The 25,487-nt window shown below is 41.6% G+C and overlaps 1 protein-coding gene across 4 annotated transcripts in view; it reads left to right on the forward strand.

Moving 5' to 3' along the window:
* The window catches only part of zranb3 (zinc finger, RAN-binding domain containing 3), a 171,610-nt gene that overhangs the window by 103,547 nt on the left and 42,576 nt on the right, over positions 1-25,487 (forward strand). For all 4 annotated transcript variants that reach the window (XM_060827120.1, XM_060827121.1, XM_060827123.1 and 1 more), the window contains 2 exons: positions 12,376-12,555; positions 24,889-25,041. In XM_060827120.1, coding sequence (XP_060683103.1) covers positions 12,376-12,555; positions 24,889-25,041 — 333 coding nt within the window. The remainder of the gene's footprint in view (positions 1-12,375; positions 12,556-24,888; positions 25,042-25,487) is intronic.

The following is a 25,487-nucleotide window of genomic DNA, read 5'->3' on the forward strand; positions in this document are numbered from 1 at the left end:
GGTTAACAGAATTCTGGTTTGAATGCCAGGTCTCTCTGAATTCCCACGTGTGTCTTTGTTTGGCTTGTTCCAGGATGAATGCATTTTCCCATTTGAACTGATGTCCCTCTTCATACGTGTGTATGGATACTAGTGATTGTTGGCCATGTCTTTTGGTGGCCAGTTTGTGCTCATGTATTCTGGTGGGTAGTTTCCTGCTGGTTTGTCCAATGTAATGTTTGTTGCAGTCCCTGCGGGGTATTTTATATATTACGTTCATTCTGCTGGCTGTGGGTATGGGATCCTTAAATTTCATCAGTAGTTTTAGTGTGATAGTAGGTTTGTGGGCTACCATGATGCCTAGGGGCTGGAGTAGTCTGGTGGTTGTCTCTGAAATGTCTTTGATGTATGGTAGGGGGGCTAGGGTCTCTGGGTGTGTAGTGTCTTTGTTTTAGTCAATTGTGCAGGAATCGGCAAACTGCGCTCATCAGGTAACCATCGTTCCTGAATACATTTATATAGGTGTTTCTCCTTGGCTTTTCATGGTACAGTTCCACGGTGCTGCAATTTGTTGTGGCTCGTTTAAATAGAGTCCTGGTGCAACTCCATTTGTGGGTGTTGGGATGGCTGCTTCTGTAGTTGAATATCTGGTCTGTGTCTGTGGCTTTCCTGTAGATGCTGATCTGCAGTTCTCCATTGATTTTTTCGTTCATGATGTCCAGGAAGAGAATTTGGTTATTGTTCTCTTTGGTGAATTTTATAATGGTGTAAAAGTATTCATATGCACAGACGAAGAAGGACACCAGTTCGACTGGGGATAATGCATCCATCCGGAGATAGGCCAAACAAAGACACAAACTGGAATTCTGAGAGGCCTGGCATTAAACCGGATCTCCATTAACAAACATAAAGGGGGGAGATCCAAGATGGCAGCGACCCAGCAAGTCTGAGTCTGTAGTGCTCTGCCCAAGACTCAGGCAAAGTGGGCTGCCCACCTCCACCACACCTACCAAATCATTTAAAATAACTTTTTTTTTAATCAGCTAGTCACTTTGCACCAAACGTGAGTAGTTTGGTGCTCTGTTAAAATCACGAAGGGAAAGAATGCGTGCAGCTCGCAGCACACACCCTTCCCCCACCCTCCCCAGCTGCAGCAGAGATCCCCGGGGGACTTACCTACGGTGGCGAGCCTTGTTGCAGTAATTACCAAGCTGAAAGAGAAGATTGATGCCTTCATAGAAGAGTCCAGGAGCAGGTGGGAATCGTCGGTCACGCTGCAAAAGCACAACCGAAATATAGAAAAAATTGAACATTGAGTCGGAGGGGTGGAGCTAAACGCCACAACCTCTGAGGCTGCTGCAGAATCAGCCGTGGGTCGGGTCCGGACTCTCGTCCAGCGAGTCTGGGGCTTAGAAGACCACATCAAATATTCATTTGCTGGGCCTTCCTGAACGGGAAGAGGAAGGCCAGCTTGCAGTGTTTTTGGAGCAGTGGCTCCCTCAGATATTGAAGCTGGAGGCTGGATCAGGCCAGGTAAGGGTAGAATTGGCCCACTGGGTTGCAACACACAGGCCCAGGTCAGACCAGCGCCCCCGCCAGGTTCTGTTCCGGCTTCAGTGCAATAGAGAGAAGCAAATGCTCCTGGAAGCCTCCAGTAATCTCGGGAAAGATCCCCAGGCCATGACTTACAAAGGATTTAAGATCATGCTGTTTCAGGATTTTTCCCCAGCTTTGGTCCGCAAGAGGAGGGTGTTTGATGAAATGAAGAAGCATCTAAGGGATTTAAACATTCAGTACTCCCTGCGCTACCCAGTGACGCTACGTTTTAGCCACGAAGGGTCCGTCTATACTTTCGGATCGCCAGAGAAGGCCAAGGAATTTTTGGACTTTCTTAAATAGATTGTAAGAGTTAATTCGTGTGGTGAATGATTTGTTCTTCTCTCCCCCCCCCCCCTCCTGGTTTACCCTTTTTTTTCTCCTATCACCTTTATTGTTTAATATTATCTCGGGAGGGGGGCTTATTTGTTCTCCACTTTGCGATTTTCATTTTTAATATATATAGGCTGGGTGGTCTAGTTGATTCAGGTGAAGAGGGGAGTCTGCCTTGTCCTACCTTATCTCTTTCTTTTAGAGCGGGGTTGTTTCCCCCTATTATTTTGTGTTACTATACTTAATTATTATCTGTTGAGACTGTAACTTTATAATTTTATATGTTTATATGTGGTATGAACATTTCCATTACCAAATATATCTAGGTATGGGTGGGGGTGGGGGGGCTGCGGTTTGGGTACTCACGGTTAACTTTAGCTTTACAGTATACTTGAATTTTCTTTATTTTATTATGGGGTGCCTGGGTCGAGGGTGGGGCAAGGGTTGGGAGAGGATATAATGGGTTTTCGGAAAGGAAGTGATCCCCCCTGGAAGCAAGGAGGAAAATCTCCATTTAAATATGTTGTATATTTTTTCTATTTAGAAATAGTTTTTTCTTATATTGGTGTGAGTGTATTAAAGAATCTCTATTTTTGTGAATTTTCTATGGTCTGTGCTCGGGGTGTTTTGGATGGGGTTTCTCCTCCCAGGGAGTCTCTGACTTGCCTGGACGATTATGGTTAGTCATTCGATTAAATGGTGCACCTGGAATGTCAAGGGGAGTAATTCACTAGTCAAAGGGAAGAAAATACTATCAAACCTCAAACAAGAAAGGGTTGATATAGCTCTCTTATAGGAGACACCATTTACTGGATAAAGAACACTTGAAATTACAACAGCATGGATTTGATCAGGCCTTCTTTTCTTCTTTCTTTATTTGGCGATAAACCTGATAGATACTTAGCATTTCTCACAAGGAAAGTAAAAAGGCCCCTCAAGCTATCACGTCCATTAGGGAAAGTGCTGGTACTCTGACTCATGATCATAAAAGGGTCAACACAATCTTCAGAAAGTTTTATTCCGATTTGCATAAATCGCAAGATTGTGAAGATAGAGCCAGGAGGATGCAGTCCTTTTTTAAAAGCCTGGCCTTTCCGGACTTAACCCCGGAACAGGTGTCGGTCCTGAATGCTCCCCTAACAACCCAGCAAATACTTGACGCAATCAGGCAGCTTCAGAACGGTAAGGCACCTGGCCCCGATGGATTTCAGGTTGAATTCTACAAAGAGGTTACAGGAGTATTAGCTGGTCCTCATATGGACATGTACAACTACTCATATAGTCAGTGCTGCCTCCCACCTTCGCTGAAAGAGGCGAATATCTCCCTTATTCTCAAAAAAGAAAAGGACCCAGAAGATTGCGCATCATACAGACCAATATCCTTGCTAAATGTAGATTTTAAAATTATTTCTAAAACATTAGCATTGAGGCTGGAGAGGGTATTGCCATATATCATAAAAGAGGATCAGACGGGGTTTACCAAGGGCCGTAGATCATCTATTAATATTGGAAGGGTTTTGAATGTGATCCAAGTCTGTCATCAGGAAAAGATTACCGGGAATTGTAGTCTCACTGGACGTGGAGAAGGCATTTGACAGGGTTGAATGCTCATACCTGCTCTATACAGCGGAAAGGTTTGGGGTTGGAAAGGTATTTGCTAAATGGGTCTCAACATTGTATAACGATCCCAAAGCAGTTGTGATCACCAATGGATTAGGCTCTGATAGCTTCAGTGTGGGTAGGGGCTGATGTCACCGTTGCTATCCACGCTAATAATTGAGCCACTAGCGGAAGCTATACGGGCTGACTCTAATATAACGGCCCCGAGAGTTGATACAGGTAAACATCAAATTACCTTTTATGCAGATGTTCTCCTTTTTCTTAGTAATCCTCTGATTTCCGTGCCTTCTCAGGATATAAAATTAATTTCTCAAAATCAGAGGCCATGCCGATGGGTGGCCTCGCTAGTATGTCCCACTTATTGGGCGGATCTCACTTTCCCTTTCGATGGTCTCTGGAGGCTTTCTTATATTTAGGTATTTTTATCACCCCAGTATTTGGCTAGCTATACAAGGTCAATTTTGTGTATCTACTGGAAAGAATAAGGCAGGATCTTCAACGTTGGGGGGAATCTTCCAATTTCCTGGCTAAGTAGAATGAATGTCTTGCCCCATCTCTTATACCCTATGAGAATGCTCCCGGTGATGCTGCCGAGGCCAGAACTGTGCAAATTGTATGGTTGGCTTGGTTCTTTCATCTGGAATCATAGACGGCACCTCATTAAGTTGAAGAAGCTACAGCTTCCACAGGCAAGGGGAGGGCTGGATTTTCCAGACTTTAGGAAGTATCAGCTGAGTTCTCTGTTCAGCTACATAGCCGATTGGGTCGCGTCTGACCCGCAATCAATCTGGCTGGAAATCGAGGCTTCTCACGTAAAGTGCCCACTTATTAACCTGTTATTTTTAGATAAGATGAAAATCATTATGGACCACTGTTAAAAACCCTATAGTATTAAACACAATTAAAGCCTGGAATATAATGCAGCAAAACGGGTAATTCACATAAAACATCCCCCTATACTCCAATCGTGGGGGCATGGGGTTTTCAACCAGGGCTCACAGACGCCACATTCAAATCCTGGAGGTCCAGGGGTATCTCCTGTTTCAGGGATCTGGTTGAGGAGGGGGTCCTGATGTCTTTTGAACAGCTGCATCAGAAACTTAGACTACCTAATGGAGACCTCTTTCGATACTTCCAATACTTTCAAATTGGAGATTACATACAGAAGAAGACTACGCTATCTAATAGTCTTTATAAATCAGGTAGAGAACGTAGAGTGTTGTGGCCAATGGGTGTACCCTCGGTCAACATTCTTTATCATTTATTACATAATTAAGTGGCAGAAGACATGGTCTGTCTGCTTAGAACATGGGATCAGGAATTAGGGCTGGAAATTTCCACAGAAATGTCGGATGGCATCTGAGAAAATGTCAGAAAAATCTCCATTTGTAACAGAACCCAGGCCATTCAGTTAAAGATACTCCATAGGACTCATATAGCACTGGAACAATTGGCAAAATTGAGGGCAGGTGCATCTCCAATGTATCCCAAATGTAAAACAGTGGTGGGCACTCTCACACAGTGCTAATGGACATGCCATAAGATCCGCAAATACTGGACCAAAGTCGCAAATGCCTTGACAGAAATCTTGGGACCGAAAATTAGAGTAGATCCATTATTTCTTTTCCTGGGCTTCTCGAGCTTACCTTAGGTAAGGGGTAAATGTAGGGGTATGGGTGGGTTGCGCTTCAGTGGGTCGATGTGGACTTGTTGGGCCGAAGGGCCTGTTTCCACACTGTAAGTAATCTAATCTAATCTTGTCTGGATGTGCATGGGAGGAAATTATTTTCCATTCTCTCCTTTTGTGCAAGGAAAAATATCTTGGTAAACTGGGTGGCTGAGGGCCCTCCAGGATTTCAGAATTGGCACAGATTAATTATGGAATGTATTCCCCTTGACTTCCTTACAAATATGGTGCACCAAAAAACTGAATTATTCTATAAAATATGGCAGCCCTTCTTGAATTAAATGGATACAGATATTTCGGCCATTTTGTCAAGGGCTTTCGTCTAGTTGAGGTAATGGTTCTGGCTGGTCCGGGGGCCCATTGGGGGAGGAATCCCGCATGAATATGGGTTTTATTTCGACTTGATGTTAATTCATTCCGAGCATGTACTTCACTATTTAATTACTATGTTATCCTTTGTTTTTCTCTTGAGTAATGTAAGATATTTGATCATATGCTCTGGTTAGTTATAGGTTAGATTAGTAGTTGAATTTTGTCTTTTTCCTTTTTTTTCTCTATCTCTTCTTTTTGTTTGACAGATTTTGGCTATTATTTATTTTAATATTTAGTTGTATATTAGTGTTTGTACTTGTGTTTTTTTTATTTGTAAGCTTGTAAAAACATGTTAAATTTTCAATAAAAATATCTATTTTTAAAAAAAAACAAACATACAGATCTGGACTCCATTTACCAATCTCTCAGAAACAGAACCAGAAATGATAATACCCACCACAACAAACTGAGACACATGAATAGAAAGTATGACAAAACACCAATGCTTCACTGGAGGCTCACTGATGATGTTCCTTCGCATGGTGATGAAACTTCTGAGAAAAAAACCCACCAGCTTCACGAACAAACCGACATCGTGTCTATGTATTGTTTCAAGAACCCTCCTGAATGCACCAAATCTTGGCTCATCTATCCCTCTGGAACTAAGGACATCTTAGCCAATGTTTGGGAAGTTAAAATCACCTAGGACAACAACCGTGTTGTTTTTACATCTTTCCGTAGTCTATGTACATATATGTTTCTCCATCTCTCTGTGGTTATTGGAGGCCTATAGTACAATTCCATCATAGTGATTGCACCTTTCTTATTAAGTCCTATCCATATTACCTTGCTGAATGAGCCTTCCAAGATCCCTCCCCTCAGTACAGCTGTGACATTCTCCTTAATCGGTATTGCAACCCTTTTTACATCCCTCTCTATCTAGCCTGAAACCTCTAAACCATGAAAAAATTAAGCTGCCAATCCTGCTCTTCTCTCAACCAAGTTACTATCATGGCTACCACATTGTAGCTCCCTGTACTAAGCTAGGCTCTCCGCTCATCTGCTTTACCTGTTATACTCCTTCGAATAAATACACTTCAGATCACCAGCCCCACTCTGATCGTTAACATGGCCCTGCCTTTCTTCCTGGAGAAAGGGAGGACTGCAGATGCTGGAGATCAGAGCTGAAAATGTGTTGCTGGAAAAGCGCAGCAGGTCAGGCAGCATCCAAGGAGCAGGAGAGTCCACGTTTCAGGCATGAGCCCTTCTTCAGGAATTCCTGAAGAAGGGCTCATGCCCGAAACGTCAATTCTCCTGCTCCTTGGATGTTGCCTGATCTGCGCTTTTCCAGCAACACATTTTCAGCCCTGCTTTTCTTCCTGTTAGACTTACTTGATTTAACTTGGACCTTCTCTTCAATTACTCTACATGCTAATGTCCTGCTTCGTAATCGCTCTATCTCTTGTATCCAACAAGATGGCTGCTGTTCTATTTCTGTAGTTGTGTTGTCTTTAAAAACTTTTTAATCCGTCTTTGTGGCAGTCTAAACAAGTTTCTGTTGCCCATTGTACTTTACAAAACAAAGTCATACCTCTTGTTTTTAAGGTTGTATTTTTTTTTGATGAGTGAATGAGTGGGGTTCATTTTATTTATCTGCCAGGTGTTAGGGTATTTTTTCCAACAGTCATGAGGCTTTCAAGGTCATTTAAGATACCCACTTTCCTGTATGGTGTTTCTTAGCCTATTCAAATATTGGGTAGAGTCTTCCTCAGCTTCCACTGAATTTGGAAACCGGCCATTTGCCCCCCCACCAGACCCATCCCTCTAACCTGCCCCTGTAACCCTGCATTTCCCATGGCTAATGCACCTAAACTACACATCCCTGAACCCTCTGGGTAATTTAGCATAGCCAGTCCGCTTAACCTGCACATCTTTGGACTGTGGAAGGAAACCGGAGCACCCAGCAGAAACCCACACAGACACTAGGAAAACGTGCGAACTCCTTACAGTCGCCTGTGAATGGGATCTAACCCCGGTCCCAAGCACTGTGAGGCAGCAGCACTAACCACTGAGTCACCCTGCCACCCGAATTAGTTTATCCAGTCTCTCCTCTTAACTGAGACTTTTTATCACAGGCAACACCTGGAAAACTTCCTCTGTAACCTCTCCAGTGTAGTCACATCCTTCTGATAGTGCGACCAGCAGAACTGCACACACTGTTCCATTTGTGATCTAACCAATGTTTTATAAAATTGTAACAAGTCTTCCTTGATCATACATTACACATCCCAGCAAGTGAAGACAAACATTCTGTACATCATCTTCACCCCCATCCACTAGTGCTGACACCTTCAGGCATCTATGAACTTGTATGCCAATGCCACGTTATTAGTCAGTACTCCACAAGGACCTATCGTACATTATGTATACCCTTTTCTGATTGAACTTCCCATCCCTTGTACTTATCAGGATTAATCTGCCATAACCTTGCCCAGGGGAAAGTGAGGACTGCAGATGCTGGAGTACCAGAGTTGAAAAATGTCTTGCTGGAAAAACAAAACAGGCCAGGCAGCATCTGAGGAGCCGGAGAATCGACGTTATTTTTCAACTCATAACTATGCCCAGTTTACCAGCTGGTCAACATCAAACTGTAGCCTGAGACCATTCTCCTCATTATCAACTAATTTTCATGTCATCTACAAACTTGGTAATTCTACTTTCTGCATTCGCATCCAAGTTGTTAATACATATAACAAACAGCAAGGGTCCCAACACCATTTGTCAGAAGCTTCCAATTACAAAAGCAATTGTATACCATCCTCCTTTTTGCCAGTCAGTTTTGAATCCATTTTCCCAACATGCCTTGGATTTCAGCACTCTTACTTTTTGAATCAGCCATACGTGTGGGAAACCTTGCTTGTCAAAAGCCTTCAGTCAGTGGAAACCACATCAACTGCAATATCCTCATCAAAATTAGTCACCCAAAAAAAATCAAAAAAATCAACCAGATTAATCAAACAGGATCTTTCTTGAACAAATCTGTGCTGACTAACCCTGATTAATCCTGACCTTGATTGATTAAGTGAATTATGTATTGATTAAGTGAAAGTGAGGATTGCAAATGCTGGAGATCAGAGTCAAGATTACAGTAGTGCTAGAAAATCACAGCAAATCAGGCAGCATCCAAGGAGCAGGAAAATCGACGTTTTGGGCAGGAGCCTGATGACGGGCTCCTGCCCGAAACATCGATTTTCCTGCGCCTCTGATGCTGCCTGACTTGCTGTGATTTTTCCAGCACCACTGTAATCTTGACCCATGTGTTGATTAAGCCTGTCCTTCACAATTTCTCTAATAATTTCCCTACCACTGATACTAGACTAACTGTTCTGTAATTACCTGGCCTATTTGGACTGTCCTTGAACAAAAGAACCCCATTAACTATCTTCCACTCATCTGGCACTTCACCTTTGACCAGTGAAATACTACATGCATCCACCAGGGCCCCAGCAATTTCTTCCCTTGCTTCCCATTGCAGACTGGGTTTCATCTCATCCGGTCCAGGAGATTTATGCAACCTTATGTCCATTAAAACATCCAAAACCACCACCTTATTAATCTTCACGTGTTCCAGATCTGGACCATCCCAAGTGAAATCTCTGACTACATTACCTTTCTCCTCTGCAAATACACTTAAAAGTATTCATTTAAGACCTTACCCATATCCACTGGCTCCATCCACAGGTTACCCCTGTGGCCTCTAATAGGTCCCACGTTTTCCTTAATAATTCCCTTACTCTTAATACACTGATAAAAGGCCTTGAGGTTTTCTTGATCACGTCAGCCAAAGGTACTTTGTGTCCCTTCATTGCTCTCCTAATTTACTTTTTAAACACTAGCTACGTTATAAGCCCTTGAAGGGTCTTCCCTGTTTTTAATATGCGGTGCCTGACATGAGCTTCCTTCTGTGTTGTCAAACTCTCAATGTCCCTTAACATCCAGGGTTCCCTGGCCTTGCAGCCCTTACCCTTCACCCTTAGAGGGACATGCTGGACCTGAATTCTCACTGTACAACTTTTAAAAAGGTGCTTACTTTGCAAATGTAGACTTAACTGCAAGTAACTGCTAATAATATTGAAATCGGCCTTCTCCTAGTTCAGACATTTAACTTCTGCACTGCCCTTATCCCTTTATATAATGACTTTGAAACATAAAGTTCTGGTCACTACCTCTAAAATGCTTGCCTGCTGAAACTTTTAACTACTTGACAGGCTTTGATCTAGCACTGTAAAAAATGAGGTCTGCAGATGCTGGAGATCAGAGCTGCAAATGTGTTGCTGGTCAAAGCACAGCAGGCCAGGCAGCATCTCAAGAATAGAGAATTCGACGTTTCGAGCATAAGCCCTTCATCAGGAATGCTGATGAAGGGCTTATGCTCGAAACGTCGAATTCTCTATTCCTGAGATGCTGCCTGGCCTGCTGTGCTTTGACCAGCAACACATTTGCAGCTTTGATCTAGCACTGCCCCATCTCAAGTAGAACTATCTACATACTGACACAAAAAGCTCTCCTGGATGCACTTTAAAAGTTACATCTGTTCTAATCCTTTCATAATGAAATTGTGACAATGATAACCCTGTTTCTCTCACATCGTTGTGATTTACATAAATACCTGTTCCTCTATCTCACGTACCGTACATTTTATTTTCATTCTCCTAAATTACAAATTTAATTTGGCCAATGCTTTGTCAAATGCTTTCTGGAAATCCAAACACAGTACATCTACAAACTTTGCTAGATCTACAGCTCATGTTACTATTTCAAAGAGCTCTAATAGAATGGTTAAACATGATTTCCCTTTTTTCAAAACCAAATTCCAACAACTTTGTGTTTTCTTAAGTGCCCAGCTATAACCACCTTAATCATCAATTTTAACCTATTCCCATGACAAATGTTATGCGAACTGGCCTTTAGTCTCCCTTTTTCTACTTCTGTCTCTTCGCAAAAAGATAAATTATATTTTCTGATTTCCAATCAGATGGAAGCGTTCCTGAATCTAGTGAATTTTGGAAAATTAAGTCTGAAATCTAATTAATCCTTTTAAATTACACATGACAGACTGTAATCTGTTCCCTGGTTGAAAGTATTCTGTGAACTCCTTTTCCAGGCTGCCATTACCTATCTGAATTTTCTACTTTGTATGTAGCTTAAAATCACCCGTGATTATTACAGAACTTCTATCATAAGCATGCAATATTTCTTCTTGTAACTTGGTCCTGCACTGTGATTGTTGTTCGGGGCCTGTCGATTATACCACACAGGTAAGCTCCTTGAATGTGTAAGTTAATTGCAAAGGTTGAGGCTCCAGCACACAGTATTCTCTGACCCCTCTCCTGCCTTATTCATGCTCACACCTTTTAAGTTCTCTGTTATCTTTCCAATGATACGGAGACCTCTGTGTCCTTGGGTTGGAGGAACTGGAAGTGAATGCATTGCCACATTGGTCAGTGCATGTTGACCCTTGAAGCAGAGGGAATGTTGTCTTGTCCCTTACTGCAGCTGGAATCGAGTCGAAAAGTGTGGCGTTGGAAAAGCAAAGCAGGTCAGGCAGCATCTGAGGAGCAGAGCGTTGACGTTTCGGGCATGAGCCCTGAATCAGGTATGCTCCTGTGATGCTGCCTGACCTGCTGTGCTTTTCCAGCACTACACTTTTCAATTCTGACTCTCCAGCATCTACAGTCCTCCCTTTCCCCCACTCACTGAAAACCTTACTGTGAAACCTCTTCCAAGGATGCCCACTTTGAAGTTCTCCTCCCTCCACAAGGATCTCCGTGGATGTCTCTCCCACTGCACCCCTCAGGTCATCTTCTCTGCCCTGAAGCTCTTCAACCACATCTACTCCTCAGATGCTGCCTGACCTGCTGTGCTCTTCCAGCACCATCTTTTTCAATTCTGACACTCCAACATCTGCAGTCCTCACTTTTCCCTATACAGCTGCAATCAGACAGCTCTGACTTGAGTGTGTCTGACTTCTGGAACCAAGTTTTAGATATTTCTCCCCCTCCCGTCCTGTGTTGGAGTATCTTCAATTTGGTATTTACATTCATGACCTTGACCAAGAGCACCTGTATTTTTAGATGTTTGTTCCAAACGTATTTGTCTCGGATCACTTTCAGATCCGGAAGCTCCTAAATGCCATAGCTGTAAAACACAACTATCCCATCATTGTCCATGTGCTAATTAAGTACGTGTAATTTGTTCATTTAATCAATCAATGTGATTTGTTTATTTAACCAATCAATTTATCTTCATTGATACCATTTAGAACATGATATACTTCTCAATTAAACAATTAAGTGTCTGAGATACCTATTATTAAAGTTTTAATGCTTTCTTTTTCGAGACTTTCCCTAACCGAGGCATCCTTAAGCAGGCCATTCGCATAATTCCTTTTGTTTGGCACTTGGTGACGAACACTTTATTACACTCCTGCATGTTACTCCTGATTTTTCACTCTGCTTTAACAAACAAAGCACATATGGTGGTACCTGAGTAACAGAAATCATTTGGTTACAGAGTCATGAATAATAACCAGTACCCAAAATCTACTATCTTAATACTTTATATTATAACTGACTTGCGGTGATTCCAGTCTGGATGTACCAAATTGTAACATTGGTGAGTTTTAAGTTGTGAAAGCCACTAATATGCCGTTCTACATGATTTTATTGAACCATACCTGATTCTAAAATTGAATCATTTTTGTGAATTTTTAATGTTAACAAGTTTGATTTTTATATCAGAGCGGCCTAAATGCAATGATTGTGTTTTCTTTTCCATATTACTTACAGGGTTTAACATTTACAGCTGCTACACATGTTGTCTTTGCTGAGTTATTCTGGGATCCTGGTCACTTGTTGCAGGCTGAAGATCGGGCTCATCGTATAGGACAATGCAGCTCTGTTCATGTTCACTATCTTATCGCTAGAGGAACATTGGACTCTCTCATGTGGAGCATGCTGAAACGTAAGGTACAGTTTCCACTAAATGCTTTAAGGGAGATTACGGAAGTGTATGGTGAGTGCCATGGGTGTGCAAAGAACAGCCTGTCAAAAAAATGAGATGCTGCCTCTGGTATCTTCAATTTGGCATCTACATTCATGACCTTGACTAGGAGCACCTGTATTTTTAGACATTTGTTCCAGACGTATTTGTCTTGGATCACTTTCAGGTCTGGAAGCTCCTAAATGCCATAGCTGTAAAACACAACTATCCCATCATTGTCCATGATTTAATTACAATTAATCCATGTCCATGGAATAATTACAAGAATAGTTCTAGGAACGAGAATAGAATCGAAAAGATGGGACTGTTCTCCTTGAAGAGAAGGAGATTTGATAGAGGTTTTCAAAATCATGGGTGGGCTGGATAGAGTAGATAGGGAGAAGCTGTTCCAGGTCTTAAAAGGAGCAGGAATGAGAGGATTTAGATTTAAAGTGATGTGAGAAAGAAACAAGGATGATTTGAAAATATTTCTTTCACAAAGTGAGTAGTTAGTGTCTGAAATACATTGCCTGAAAGTATGGTGGAGGCGGATTCAGTAGGTATTCAAGAAGATACTGGATGATTCAAAAACAGAAATTGTTGGAAAAGCTCAGCAGGTCCTGCAGGATCTGTGAAGAGAAATCAGAGTTAACATTTTGGGTCCGTTGACCCTTCCTCAGAACTGGAGTTCTCAAGAAGGGACACCAGACTCGCAACATTAACTCCGATTTCTCTTCACAGATGCTGCCAAATGCCCTCGAGCTTGTCTAGCATTTTCTGTTTTTGTTTCTGATTTATAGCGTCCGCAGTTCTTTCAGTTTTTATTTAGTATTTGACATTGGATGATTATTTGGATAGCAACAGTGGCAAGAGTATGGGGATATAGCAGGAAACTGACACTACGTAATGATACTCATTTGAAGAGTCAGTGCAAGAATACACAATAAGTCAAATCACCATCTTCTGTACCATAACAATTGTGTGATTCTGGAAATTGCATGCCATATAGTATAAGCAGCAAGTGTTAAACAGGGCTAAGCAATTCCACACCCAGTTGATTAGCTTTAAGCTCGGCAGTCATATCTTATCCAGTCATGGGTGACAAGGGACAATTAAAAAACCTACTAGGGGAGCCGAGCACATCAATATAAATGATAAGGCTAAAGTATTTGCAACGATATTTTCCAGCATATTATCTATCTTGGCCTTTTCAGCATATCTCCAGTATCACTGGAGAAAGTGAGGTCTGCAGATGCTGGAGATCAGAGTCAAAAAGTATGGTGCTGGAAAAGCACAACCAGTCAGGCAGCATCCGAGGAGGAGGAGGATGATGAGTTTATTTTCAGATGCTGCCTGACCGGTTGTACTTCTCCAGTGTCACACTTTTTGACCCAGTATCACAGTCTGCAGCCATTTCAATTCATGCCACATGATGTTAGAAATGCAGGAAGCATTAAGTACTACAAAGACCTGATCATAATCTGGCAGAAATCCACTGCTGTGGATTAAGCTAAGCTGTTCCAGTAGAGCTACAATACTGGCATCTTCTGAACAATGTGGAAAATTGCCCAGTTATGTCATGAACACAAAGCAACAGTCTAGCATGGTTAATTATTGTGCTATCAGTCTACTGTCCATCATCACTAAAATGATGGAAGGGGTCATCAACAGTGCTATCAAACATCACTTGCTTAACAATAATAGGCTCACTGATGCTATTTGGGTTCCACCAGGGACAATCCACTCCAGCTCATTACATCTCAGATCAGACATGGACAAAAGAGCTGAATTCCGGCTAAAGCTGACATCCTTGATACCAAGTGCACAGTTGTCCAGGTTTGGCATTGATGAGCCTGAGCAAAACGAGAACACTGGTAATTGTGGGGAAAACTCTCCGCTGATTGGAGCTATTGGTTGTTGGAGGTCCATCATATCATTCCAGGACATCTCTCCAGTAGTTGCAACAAATTCTAAATTGGAGGAAGGCCAATTTTCATGGTATTAGGCAGGACCTTTCAAAAGCTGATTAGGGGCAGATGTTCGCAGGTAAAGAGATGGTTAGAAAATGGGAAGCCTTCAGAAGTGAGAGAATGAGCGTCCAGAGAAAGTATATTCCTGTTAAGGTGAAAGGGCAGGCTGGTAGGTATAGGGAATGCTGGATGACTAATGAAATTGAGGGTTTGGTTAAGAAAAAGAAGGAAGCAAATGTCAGTTATAGACAGGATAGATCAAGTGAATCCTTAAAGTACAAAGGCAGTAGGAGTGTACTTAAGAGAGAAATCAGGACAGCAAAAAAGGGACAGGAGATAGCTTTGGCAAATAGAGTTAAAGAGAATCCAAGGGGCTTTTACAAATATATTAAGGACAAAAGTATAAATAGGGAGAGAATAGGGCCCCTCAAAGATCAGCAAGGCGGCCTTTGTGTGGAGCCGCAGGAGATGTAGCAGATACTAAACGACTATTTTGCATAGTATTTACTTTGGAAAAGGACATGGAAGATATAGAATGTAGGGAAATAGACAGTGACATCTTGAAAAATGTCCATATTACCAAGGAGGAAGTTCTGGATGTCTTGAAACACATAAAAGTGGATAAATCGCAGGACTTGATCAGGTATACCCTAGAACTTTGTGGGAAGCTAGGGAGGTGATTGCTGGCCTCTTGCTGAGATATTTGTATCATCGATAGTCCGGTGCCACTGTTTAAGAAATGTGGCAAGAACAAGCCAGGCAACTATAGACCAGTGAGCCTGACGTCGGTGGTGGGCAAGTTGTTGGAGGGAATTGTGACAAATAGGGTGTACATATATTTGGAAAGGCAAGGACCGATTAGGAATAGTCAACATGACTTTATGCATAGGAAATCATATCTCTCAAACTTGATTGAGTTTTTGGAAGAAGTAACAAAAAGGATTGATGAGGGCAGAGCGGTGGAGCTGAACTATATGGACTTCAGTAAGGCGTTTGACAAGGTTCCCCATGAGAGACTGGTTAGCAAGATTAGATCTCATGGAATACAGGGAGAATTAGCCATTTGGATATAGAACTGGCTCAAAGGAAGAAGATAGAGGGTGGAGGTGGAGGGTTGTTTTTCAGATCAGAGACCTGTGACCATTGAGTGCCACAAGAATTAGTGCTGGGTCCACTACTTTTTGTCATTTATATAAATGATTTGGATGTGAGCATAAGAGGTATAGTTAGTAAGTTTGCAGATGACACCAAAATTGGAGGTGTAGGGGACAGCAAAGAAGGTTACCCCCCCATTACAGATCAGATGGGCCAATGGGCTAAGAAGTGGCAGATGGAGTTTAATTTAGATAAATGCGAGGTGCTGCATTTTGGGAAAGCAAATCTTAGCAGGACTTATACACTTAATGGTAAGGTCCTAAGGGGTGTTGCTGAACAAAGAGACCTTGGAGTGCAGGTTCATAGCTCCTTGAAAGTGGAGTTGCAGGTAGATAGGATAGTGAAGAAGGCGTTGGTATGCTTTCTTTTATTGGCTAGAGTATTGAGTACAGGACATTGGTTAGGCCACTGTTGGAATTATTGTGTGTGTTTCTGGTCTCCTTCCTATCGGAAAGATGTTGTGAAACTTGAAAGGGTTCAGAAAAGATTTACAAAGATGTTGCCAGGGTTGGAGGATTTGGGCTATAGGGAGAAGCTGAACAGGCTGGGGCTGTTTTCCCTGGAGCGTCGGAGGCTGAGGCTAAAGGTTTATAAAATCATGAGGGACATGGATAGGGTAAATAGGCAAAGTCTTTTCCCTGGGTGGGTGAGTCCAGAACTAGAGGGCATAGGTTTACGGTGAGAAGGGAAAGATATAAAAAAGGCCTGTGGGGCAATATTTTCACACAGAAGGTGGTACGGATATGGAACGAGCTGATGGAGGAAGTGGTGGAGGCTGGTACAATTGCAACATTTAAGAGGTATTTGGATGCGTATATGAATAGGGAGGGTTTGGAGGGAATATGGGCCAGGTGCTGGCAGGTGGGACTAGATTGGGCTGGGATATCTGGGAGCATGGACCGAAGGGTCTGTTTCCATGCTGTACATCTCTATGACTCTGAGAGCAGCTCCAACAATATTCAAGGAGCTTGATACCATCCAAGACAAAGCAGCTATTTGATTAGCATCATATCCAAAAAATATTCTCAATTTCCACCATTTGCTTTCTGTAATAGCAGTGTCTGCTTCTACAAGATGAACTGCAAAATGCACCAAGGCTCCTGAGACAACACGTTCCAAACGCAAGACCACTGCCATTTAAAAAGACAAGGGCAGCAGATAAACAGGGATAACACCAACTGCAAGTTCCTCTCCAAGCCATTTTCCGTTCACATTTGGAAATGTATCACCATTCCTTTAGTGATCCCTGCTCAAAATCCTGAAACTCCATAATGGTATTGCGGTTATAATGACAGCAGTTCAAGAAAGCAGCTCACCATCATCATCTTATGGGCAACTAGGATCTGACAACAAATGTTCATCCGACCAGCAGTGTCCACATCCCATGAATGAATTATTCTTTTAAAAATGCAGCACATTAGTAAACCATTTAGCGCATCAACTAGCCCAAGGATATCTTACCACCTAAAGGAAAGAACGACTCAGGGTGGCATGGTGACTCATTGGTTAGCACTGCTGCCTCATGTGCCAGGGACCCGGGATTGAATCCAGCCTCAGGCGACTATCTGTGTGGAGTTTGCACATTCTTCCTCTGTCTGCGTGGGCTTCCTCCAGTTGCTCTGGCTTCCTCCCACAGTCCAAACATGCAGATCAGGTGGATTGGCTATGCTAAATTGCCCATCATGTTAGGTACATTAGTCAGAGAGAAATGGGTCTGGGTGAATTACTCTTCGGAGAGTCAGTGTGGACTTGTTTGGCCAAAGGGCCTGTTTCCACGCTATAGAGAATCTAATATTAAAAAAAGAGTAATGACGATTAACATGACATTGTCACCAAGAAATATAATAAGAAATGAGAAGAAATTTCTCCTGACGAGTGGTCAAAATGTTGAACTCTATCGTTGGAAGTGGTTGATGCCAATAGTTTAGATGCGTTTAAAGTGACCATGTACAAGCCTATTTGAAAGAAGGGAATAGAGAGTTACAATAATAAAGTTAAATGAGGAAAGATGAGAGAAGGCTATGTGGAGCATTAATATCTGCATGGACTGGTTTGTGAAGCTATATTTTATATCCTTTGTAACTAGTTATACTCCCTGAAGCTTAGCCCTACTTGTGTTTGCTTTCCAATGATATATTTAATTAATTCTGAAAGTTAAATTTACATTTGAATCCACTTCCATCATCTGAGCCTGTGCTTTCTAGATGATCTTAACATGCTATATGAATAAGTCTCTGTTTCAGTCTAATTACTTTCCCGGTTATCTCAAACCTGTACCCCCTCATCTCCAGCCCTCAAACCTTCATGAAGATTTTGTACAACATCCTTGCTTTTGTCTGCAATTCTACAGTTTATAAACCCAAGGATCCCATATGCTTTTCAACTACAATGCACTATGTTAAAATTCTTCATAGTTTTCTGAATCTCACTTGAATCTCTTTTTCTGCTCTTGAGGATATAATTTTAATATTCCAAATCATTATATTAGATTAATAGATCATAACTCTGCCTCTGAATCAGAGCCCTGGGTTTAAGTCTCATTCCAGAGCTTGGTGGCTACTTTAAGATAAACAATAGACAGGGTGGTTGAAAAGGTGTTTAGCACATTTGCCTTCATTGTTCACTCCTTTGAGTATAGGAGTTGGGAAGTCATTTTGACGTGATACAGGACATTACTGAAGCCTCTTCTGGAATACTGTGTCCAGACCTGGTCACCCAGCTATGGGAAGGATATTATTAAGTTGAGGAAGATATTTACCAGGATATTATCAGATATGGAACATTTGAGTTATAAAGAAAGGCTGGACAGGCTGGGTCTTTATTCACAGAAGTGGAGAAGTCTATAAATTTAATGAGGAGTACAGGTAGAGTTTATGGTAGTTGTCTTTTCCCTAGGATGTCGGATTTTAAGACTAAGGGGTACATTTTTAAGGTAAGAGGAGAGAGATTTTAAAAAAGGCATGAGTGGCAATTTTATTTACAGAAGGTGGTTGGTGTATGCAATAAATACCCTGAGGAAGTGATGGGTGGGGGTACAATTACTACTTTTAAAAGATACTTGGATATTAGATTAGTTTACATACAATGTGGAAATAGGCCTTTCGGCCCAACAAGTCCATACCGACCCTCCAAACAGCAACCCACCCAGACCCATTCCCCTACATTTTACCCTTTCACCTAACACTACGGGCAATTTAGCATGGCCAATTCACTGAACCTGCACATTTTTGGTGCTGTGAGAGGAAACCGGAGTACCCGGAGGAAACCCAGGCAGACACAGGGAGAATGTGCAAACTCCACACAGACAGTTGCCTGAGGCGGGAATTGAACCTGGGTCTCTGGCGCTGTGAGGCAGCAGTGCTAACCACTGTACCACCCATATGTACATGAATAAGAAAGGTTTGGAGGGTTATGGGCCAGGAGCAGTTGGGACTCGTTTAATTTCGAATTATGTTTGGCATGGACTGGTTGGACTGAAGGGTCTGTTTCTGTGCTGTATGATTCTAAGGAGGAGAAAACGATTCTCATTCCTGATGAAGGGCTTATGCCCGAAACGTCGATTCTCCTGTTCCTCAGATGCTGCCTGACCTGCTGTGGTTTTCCAGCATCGCACTCGACCTTATATGATTCAATGACTTGTGATACCATTCACACAAGTTAAAATCAACCTGCTAATCCTTCCAAGACATCCCCACTTTTCCCAAAGCACAAGTGTACAGAAACACAGAGTCATAGAGATATACAGCATGCAAACAGACACTTCGCTCCAATTTGTCCATGCCAACAAGATATCCCAACCCAATCTAGTCCCACCTGCTAGCACCCGGCCCATATCCCTCCAAACCCTTCCTATTCATATACACATCAGGTGCCTTTTGAATGTTGCAATCGTTCTAGCCTTCACCACTTCTTCTGGCAGCTCATTCCATACACGTACCACTCTCTGAGTGTAAAAGTTGCCCCTCAGGTCTCTTATATCATTGGTCTCTCACCCTAAATCTATGCCCTCTAGTTCTGGACACCCCCATCCCGGGGAAGAGGCTTTGTCTACTTATTTATCCATAATTTTATAAACCTTTTATAAGGTCACCCCTCAGCCTCCGACCCTCCAGGGAAAATAGCCCTAGCCTGTTCAACCTCTCCCTATAGCTCAAATCCTCCAACCCTGGCAACATCCTTGCAAATCTTTTCTGAACCCTTTCAAGTTTCACAATATCCTTCTGATAGGAAGGAGATCAGAACTGCATGCAATATTCCAACAGTGGCCTAATCAATGTCGCGTACAGCTGTAACATGACTTCCTAACTCCTGTACTCAATACTCTGACCAATAAAGTAAAGCATACCAAATGCCTCCTTCACTATCCTATCTACCTGCGACTCCACTTTCAAGGAGCTTTGAACCCGCACTCCAAGGTCTCTTTGTTCAGCAACGCTCCTGAGGACCTTATCATTAAGTGTATAAGTCTTGTTCAGGTTTGCTTTCCCAAAATGCAGCACCTCACATTTATCTAAATTAAACTCCATCTGCTACTCCTCAGCCCATTGGCCCATCTGATCAAGATCCCGTTATAATGTGAGGTAACCTTCTTCGCTGTCCACTACACCTCCAATTTTGGTGTCATCTGCAAACTTACTAACTTTCCTCTTATGCTCACATCCAAATCATTTATATAAATCATGAAAAATAGTGGACCCAGCACCAATCCTTGTGGTACTCCACTGGTCACAAGCCTCCAGTCTGATAAACAACCCTACATCAACACCCTTTGTCTTCTACCTTTGAGCCAGTTCTGTATCCATATGGCTAGTTCTTTTGCATTTCATGAGATCTAACCTTGCTATCCAGTCTCCCATGGGAAACGCTCGATCACCTTACTGAAGTCCATATAGATCACATCCACAACTCTGCCCTTATCAATCTTCTTTGTTACTTCTTCCTAAAACTCAATCAAGTTTGTGAGACATGGTTTCTCACGCACAAAGCCATGCTGACTATCCCTAATCAGTCTTTGACTTTCCAAATACATGTACATCCTGTCCCTCAGGATTCCCTCCAACAACTTGCCCACCACCGACGTCAGGCTCACTTGTGTATAGTTCCCTGGCTTGTCCTCGCCGTCTTTCTCAAACAGTGGCACCACGTTAGCCAACATCCAGTCTTCTGGCGCCTCACTTGTGATTATCGATGATACAAACATCACATAAGAGGTCAGCAATCACTTCCTTAGCTTCCCACAGAGTTCTAGGGTACACCTAATCAAGTCCTGGGATTTATCCACTTCTATGCATTTCAAGGCATCCAGCACTTACTCCTCTGTAATGTGGACATTTTGCAAGATGTCACCATCTATTTCCCTACATTCTATACCTTCCAATTCCTTTTCCACAGTAAACACTGATGCAAAATACTCATTTAGTATCTCCCCTATCTCCTGCGGTTCCACACAAAGGCCGCCTTGCTGGTCTTTGAGGGAACCTATTCTCTCCCTAGTTACCATTCTGTCCTTAATGTATTTGTAAAAACCCCTTGGATTCTCTTTAACTCTATTTGCCAAAGCTACCTCATGTCCCTTTTTTGCCCTCCTGATTTCTCTCTTAAGTATACTCCTACTGCCTTTATACTCTTCTTAGGATTCTCTCGATCTATCCTGTCTATACCTGACACAACGTTCCTTCTTTTTCTTAACCAAACCCTCACTTTCTTTAGTCATCCAGAGTTCCCTGTACCTACCAGCCTTTCCTTTCACCCGAACAGGAATATACTTTCTCTGGACTCTCATTATCTCATTCCTGAAGGCTTCCCATTTTCCAGCCATCCCTTTACCTGCAAACATCTGGCCCTAATCAGCTTTTGAAAGTTTATGCTTGATACCATCAAAATTGGCCTTTCTCCAATTTAGAACTTCAACTTTTCGATCTGGTCTATCCTTTTCCATCACTATTTAAAAACTAATAGAATTATGGTCACTGGTCCCAAAGTGCTCCCCCACTGATACCTCAGTCACCAGCCCTGCCTTACTTCCCAAGAGTTGGTCACGTTTTGCACCTACTCTGTTGGGTACATCCATATATTGAATCAGAAAATTTTCTTGTACACACTTAACAAATTCTTCTCCATCTAAACCCTAAACACTATGGCAATCCCAGTCTCTTTCTGGAAAGTTAAAATCCCCTACCATAACCACCTTTTTACTCTTACTGATAACTGCAATCTCCTTACAAATTTGTTTATCAATTTCGGTCTGATTATTAGGGGATCTATAATACAATCCCAATAAGGTGATCATCCCTTTCTTATTTTTCAGTTCAAACCAAATAACTTCCCTGGATGTATTTCCAGGCCTATCCTCCCTCAGTACAGCCTAAGGCTATCCCTTAACAAAAGACACCACTCCCTTTTCTCTCTTACCTCCCTTTCTGCCCTTCCTGTATCCTGGAACATTAAGCTGCCAGTCCTGTCCATCCCTGAGCCACATTTCTGTAATTGCTATGATATCCCAGTTCCATGTTCCTAACCATGCCCTAAGTTCATCTGCCTTCCCTGTTAGGCCCCTTACATTTAAACAAATGCAGTTTAGTTTGTCAGTCCTACTTGTTCTCTGCTTTGTCCCTGTCTGTTTGACTCACCTTTATTCTCAATTGTACCAGTCTCAGATTGATCTCTTTCTTCACTATCTCCCTGATCCCAAACCCCCCACCTTACTAGTTTAAATCCTCTTGAGCAGTTCTAGCAAATCTCCCTGCCAATTCATTAGTCCCCTTCCTATTCAGGTGCAAATTGTCCTTCTTCTACCCCAGAAGAGGTTCCAATGATTCAAAAATGTGAATCCTTCTCCCATACGCCAGCTGCTCAGCCATGCATTCATCTGCTCTATCCTCCTATTCCTACCTCACTAGCTCGCAGCACTGGGAGTAGTCCAAATATTACTATTCTCAAGGATCTCCCTTTTAAATTCCTTCCTAACTCTATATATTCTCCCTTCAGAATCTCATCCTTTTGCTTGCCTGTGTCATTGGTTCCAAGGTGTACAATGACCTCCTGCTCATCCCTCTCCCCCTTGAGAATATTCCATACCCTCCCTGAGACATCCTTGATCCTGGCTCCAGGGAAATAACACACCATTCTGACTTTTCGCTGCTGACTACAGAAACGTCTATCTGTGCTTCGATTCTAGAGAGTCGACCAACACAATTGATCTCTTGGAACCCGACGTACCCCTCATTGCATTGGGACCAGTCTCCATATCAGAAAGCTGGCTGTTCATGCTACATTTCCCTGAGAATCCATCACCCCCTACATTTTTCAAAATAGCATACTTGTATCTGCAAGTTTTTTTTCCCTTCCTGTAACTGCCATCCATCATACCCCCTTGCTCTCGTAAATTCCTCATTGCTTCTAACTGAATCTCCAACTGATCCATTCAATCTGATCGAATTCGCAGCTAATGGTATTTATTGCAGATATAATCCTCAGTAACCTGTAAACTCTCCCTAAACTCTCACATCCAACAAGAAGAGCATATCACTCTACTAAAGGCCATTATTGTTTTTTTCCACTTTACAGACCCAGAAAATAGCACTATCTTATTTTTCTACAAAACACTGCTCCGGGCTAACTTAATACTTATGGCATATATTTTTAAGTTTAATCAAGAGACATATCTCATTAAAACATATAATCAAAAAAGAATCGACTCTACTCACTACTGCAGACGTTCTGTCAGCCACACTTAAAAATATTGACTTGTCTGTTTCTGTGCTGTGACCTCTTCCAAACAGGTTCCTTCAAGATTAGTTGTGAATTTCCCTGTTTCTCAATTTTCCCAGATGCACTCCAATGTCCAGCAATACATGAATTCAAACAGCAACGGCAGTATGCGAAGGTACAAAACAGAATCCTATTCTAGGTGATTTCACACAATGCTATCTCAGTGGCATTTAAGTCTTTTCTACAATGAGACCGCAAAACTGCACTGCTTAAAAAAATCTTTTACAAATTAGCATGTCCTCTTTACTCTTGTATTTTGTTTATAAAACTCCATTTTTGATACCTTTATCTGCCTGCACTTTAATAAATAATTATAAATGGAATTCTTGAATTCGTTTGTCACCCATATTTTCCAGTATCTTTGCATTGAGTGTAAACTCCCATTCTTTTCCGCTTCAAATGAATGCATCATCCACATCTACTTTGAATTCCACCTGCCAATGCCTTCTCATTCTACGAACCTGTCTGCTTCCCTGCCTTTTACCATCATTCGCATTGTTTTGAAAAGTCCCTATTTTGGCACACTAAAATTTCTGCTTGCATCAAAGTCCTAACCATTTTTTGAAAAATTCTTTGAAAAACATGATACAGCTCTTGCCCCATGAGTGCAAGATGACTTTCACATCCAAGTACTCTGATTAAAATTTTGTTAAGGATTCTGCTTTTGATTAACTTGTCATTAATTGTCAAGTTTATCCAACTCACTAATCCTGAAATGTTTATACTCATTACCCTTTGTAATTTGCACAATTGAACATAAGTTTGAAATATTGTCAAAGCCCCTCCTGCCTCCTCTGACTGCTTGTAGCTTAGAACAAACATAATGACTTGCTTGCTCTGTGCTATCTTTTCAGAAACCATTATTCCAACCCTAGTACATCAATGTTTTCTATAAACTCATATCTCACCATCATCTTCAAAGACAATATGTTCAAATGAATCCACTCTAGTAATCTTAGCAATAGCCCAGAACTAATTTGAACATTGTTGAACGCAAATCATAAATTACTAGCATGTCTGATCTCTCAGGTTTCAAGAAACCAGTTAACATTCTTTATTCTTAGATGTGTTTTGTTTGGTTCACTCCTTCTTGCCGCATACTCAAGTAATTTGTTTTCTAGTGTAAGCTAAAACTTAATGAACAGTCTCTTATTCAAGCTACCAAGTAGGATCATAAAGTTGATGGCCAGAGAATAATTGTGAGATAACAAAGTTCAAACTTCAATTATGAGGCATTGGTCCAAATCTGTACTGCTGAGTTTGAGAAAATGAATGATTAAAGTGCAGGAATTATAATGAGTTTAGAGTCGTTTTAAAGTTTAAAGATATGTTTGTTCGTTTTCAAATATGTCGGCTCAGTCAAACTACCAAATTATCTCCTGCATTTATTCATGAGAGATGAGTTACTTTGCTTTTAAATTACAGACTCGTGTAACAAGTAACACATTAAATGGAATAAAGCAACACTTAGAAGTGGAAGAGGGAGATAAAGAAAAGTGGGATTTCTTGAGCAATGCATTGGCCTGGGTGCCAAATAAAAATATTTCAGCAGCTGAAGATGGAGTGTTTTTTACCCATGTAAGTAATTGAACTGAGCTATATGTGATGTGAATAGTAATTTTTCAAAGCTAGGTACTAATAGCAATGTTTTTTTTAGTTCTCCTAATGTGTAGAAAATTCTGTTTCATGTTATCGCTTTGTTAATATTAATACTATAGTGCCAGTTATACATTTTCATGTTGTGTGATGTCAGTGCATTTTCAGTTTATCTCACCATCTTTGTTGCATCCTATTTTTCCACTGTGGTAGTGAGAAAAATCAAGAAATATATTCAAAATTGTCATACGCAATAAAAAACAAAGCACAGCTGAGGCAGTCATTAAAGTTACAAATTCGATTGATGTTCACAAACCACTGGAGCTACTCTCTAATAGCCACTCTGGGATATTACTATAGAACTTGATTTGTGGACCTGCTTGCTGCCATTAATCTGTTATTTGTAAATTGCAAAATATTTCCTAGAG

The sequence above is a fragment of the Hemiscyllium ocellatum genome, chromosome 7, assembly GCF_020745735.1.
Source record: "Hemiscyllium ocellatum isolate sHemOce1 chromosome 7, sHemOce1.pat.X.cur, whole genome shotgun sequence".
Classification (NCBI taxonomy): Eukaryota; Metazoa; Chordata; class Chondrichthyes; order Orectolobiformes; family Hemiscylliidae; genus Hemiscyllium; species Hemiscyllium ocellatum.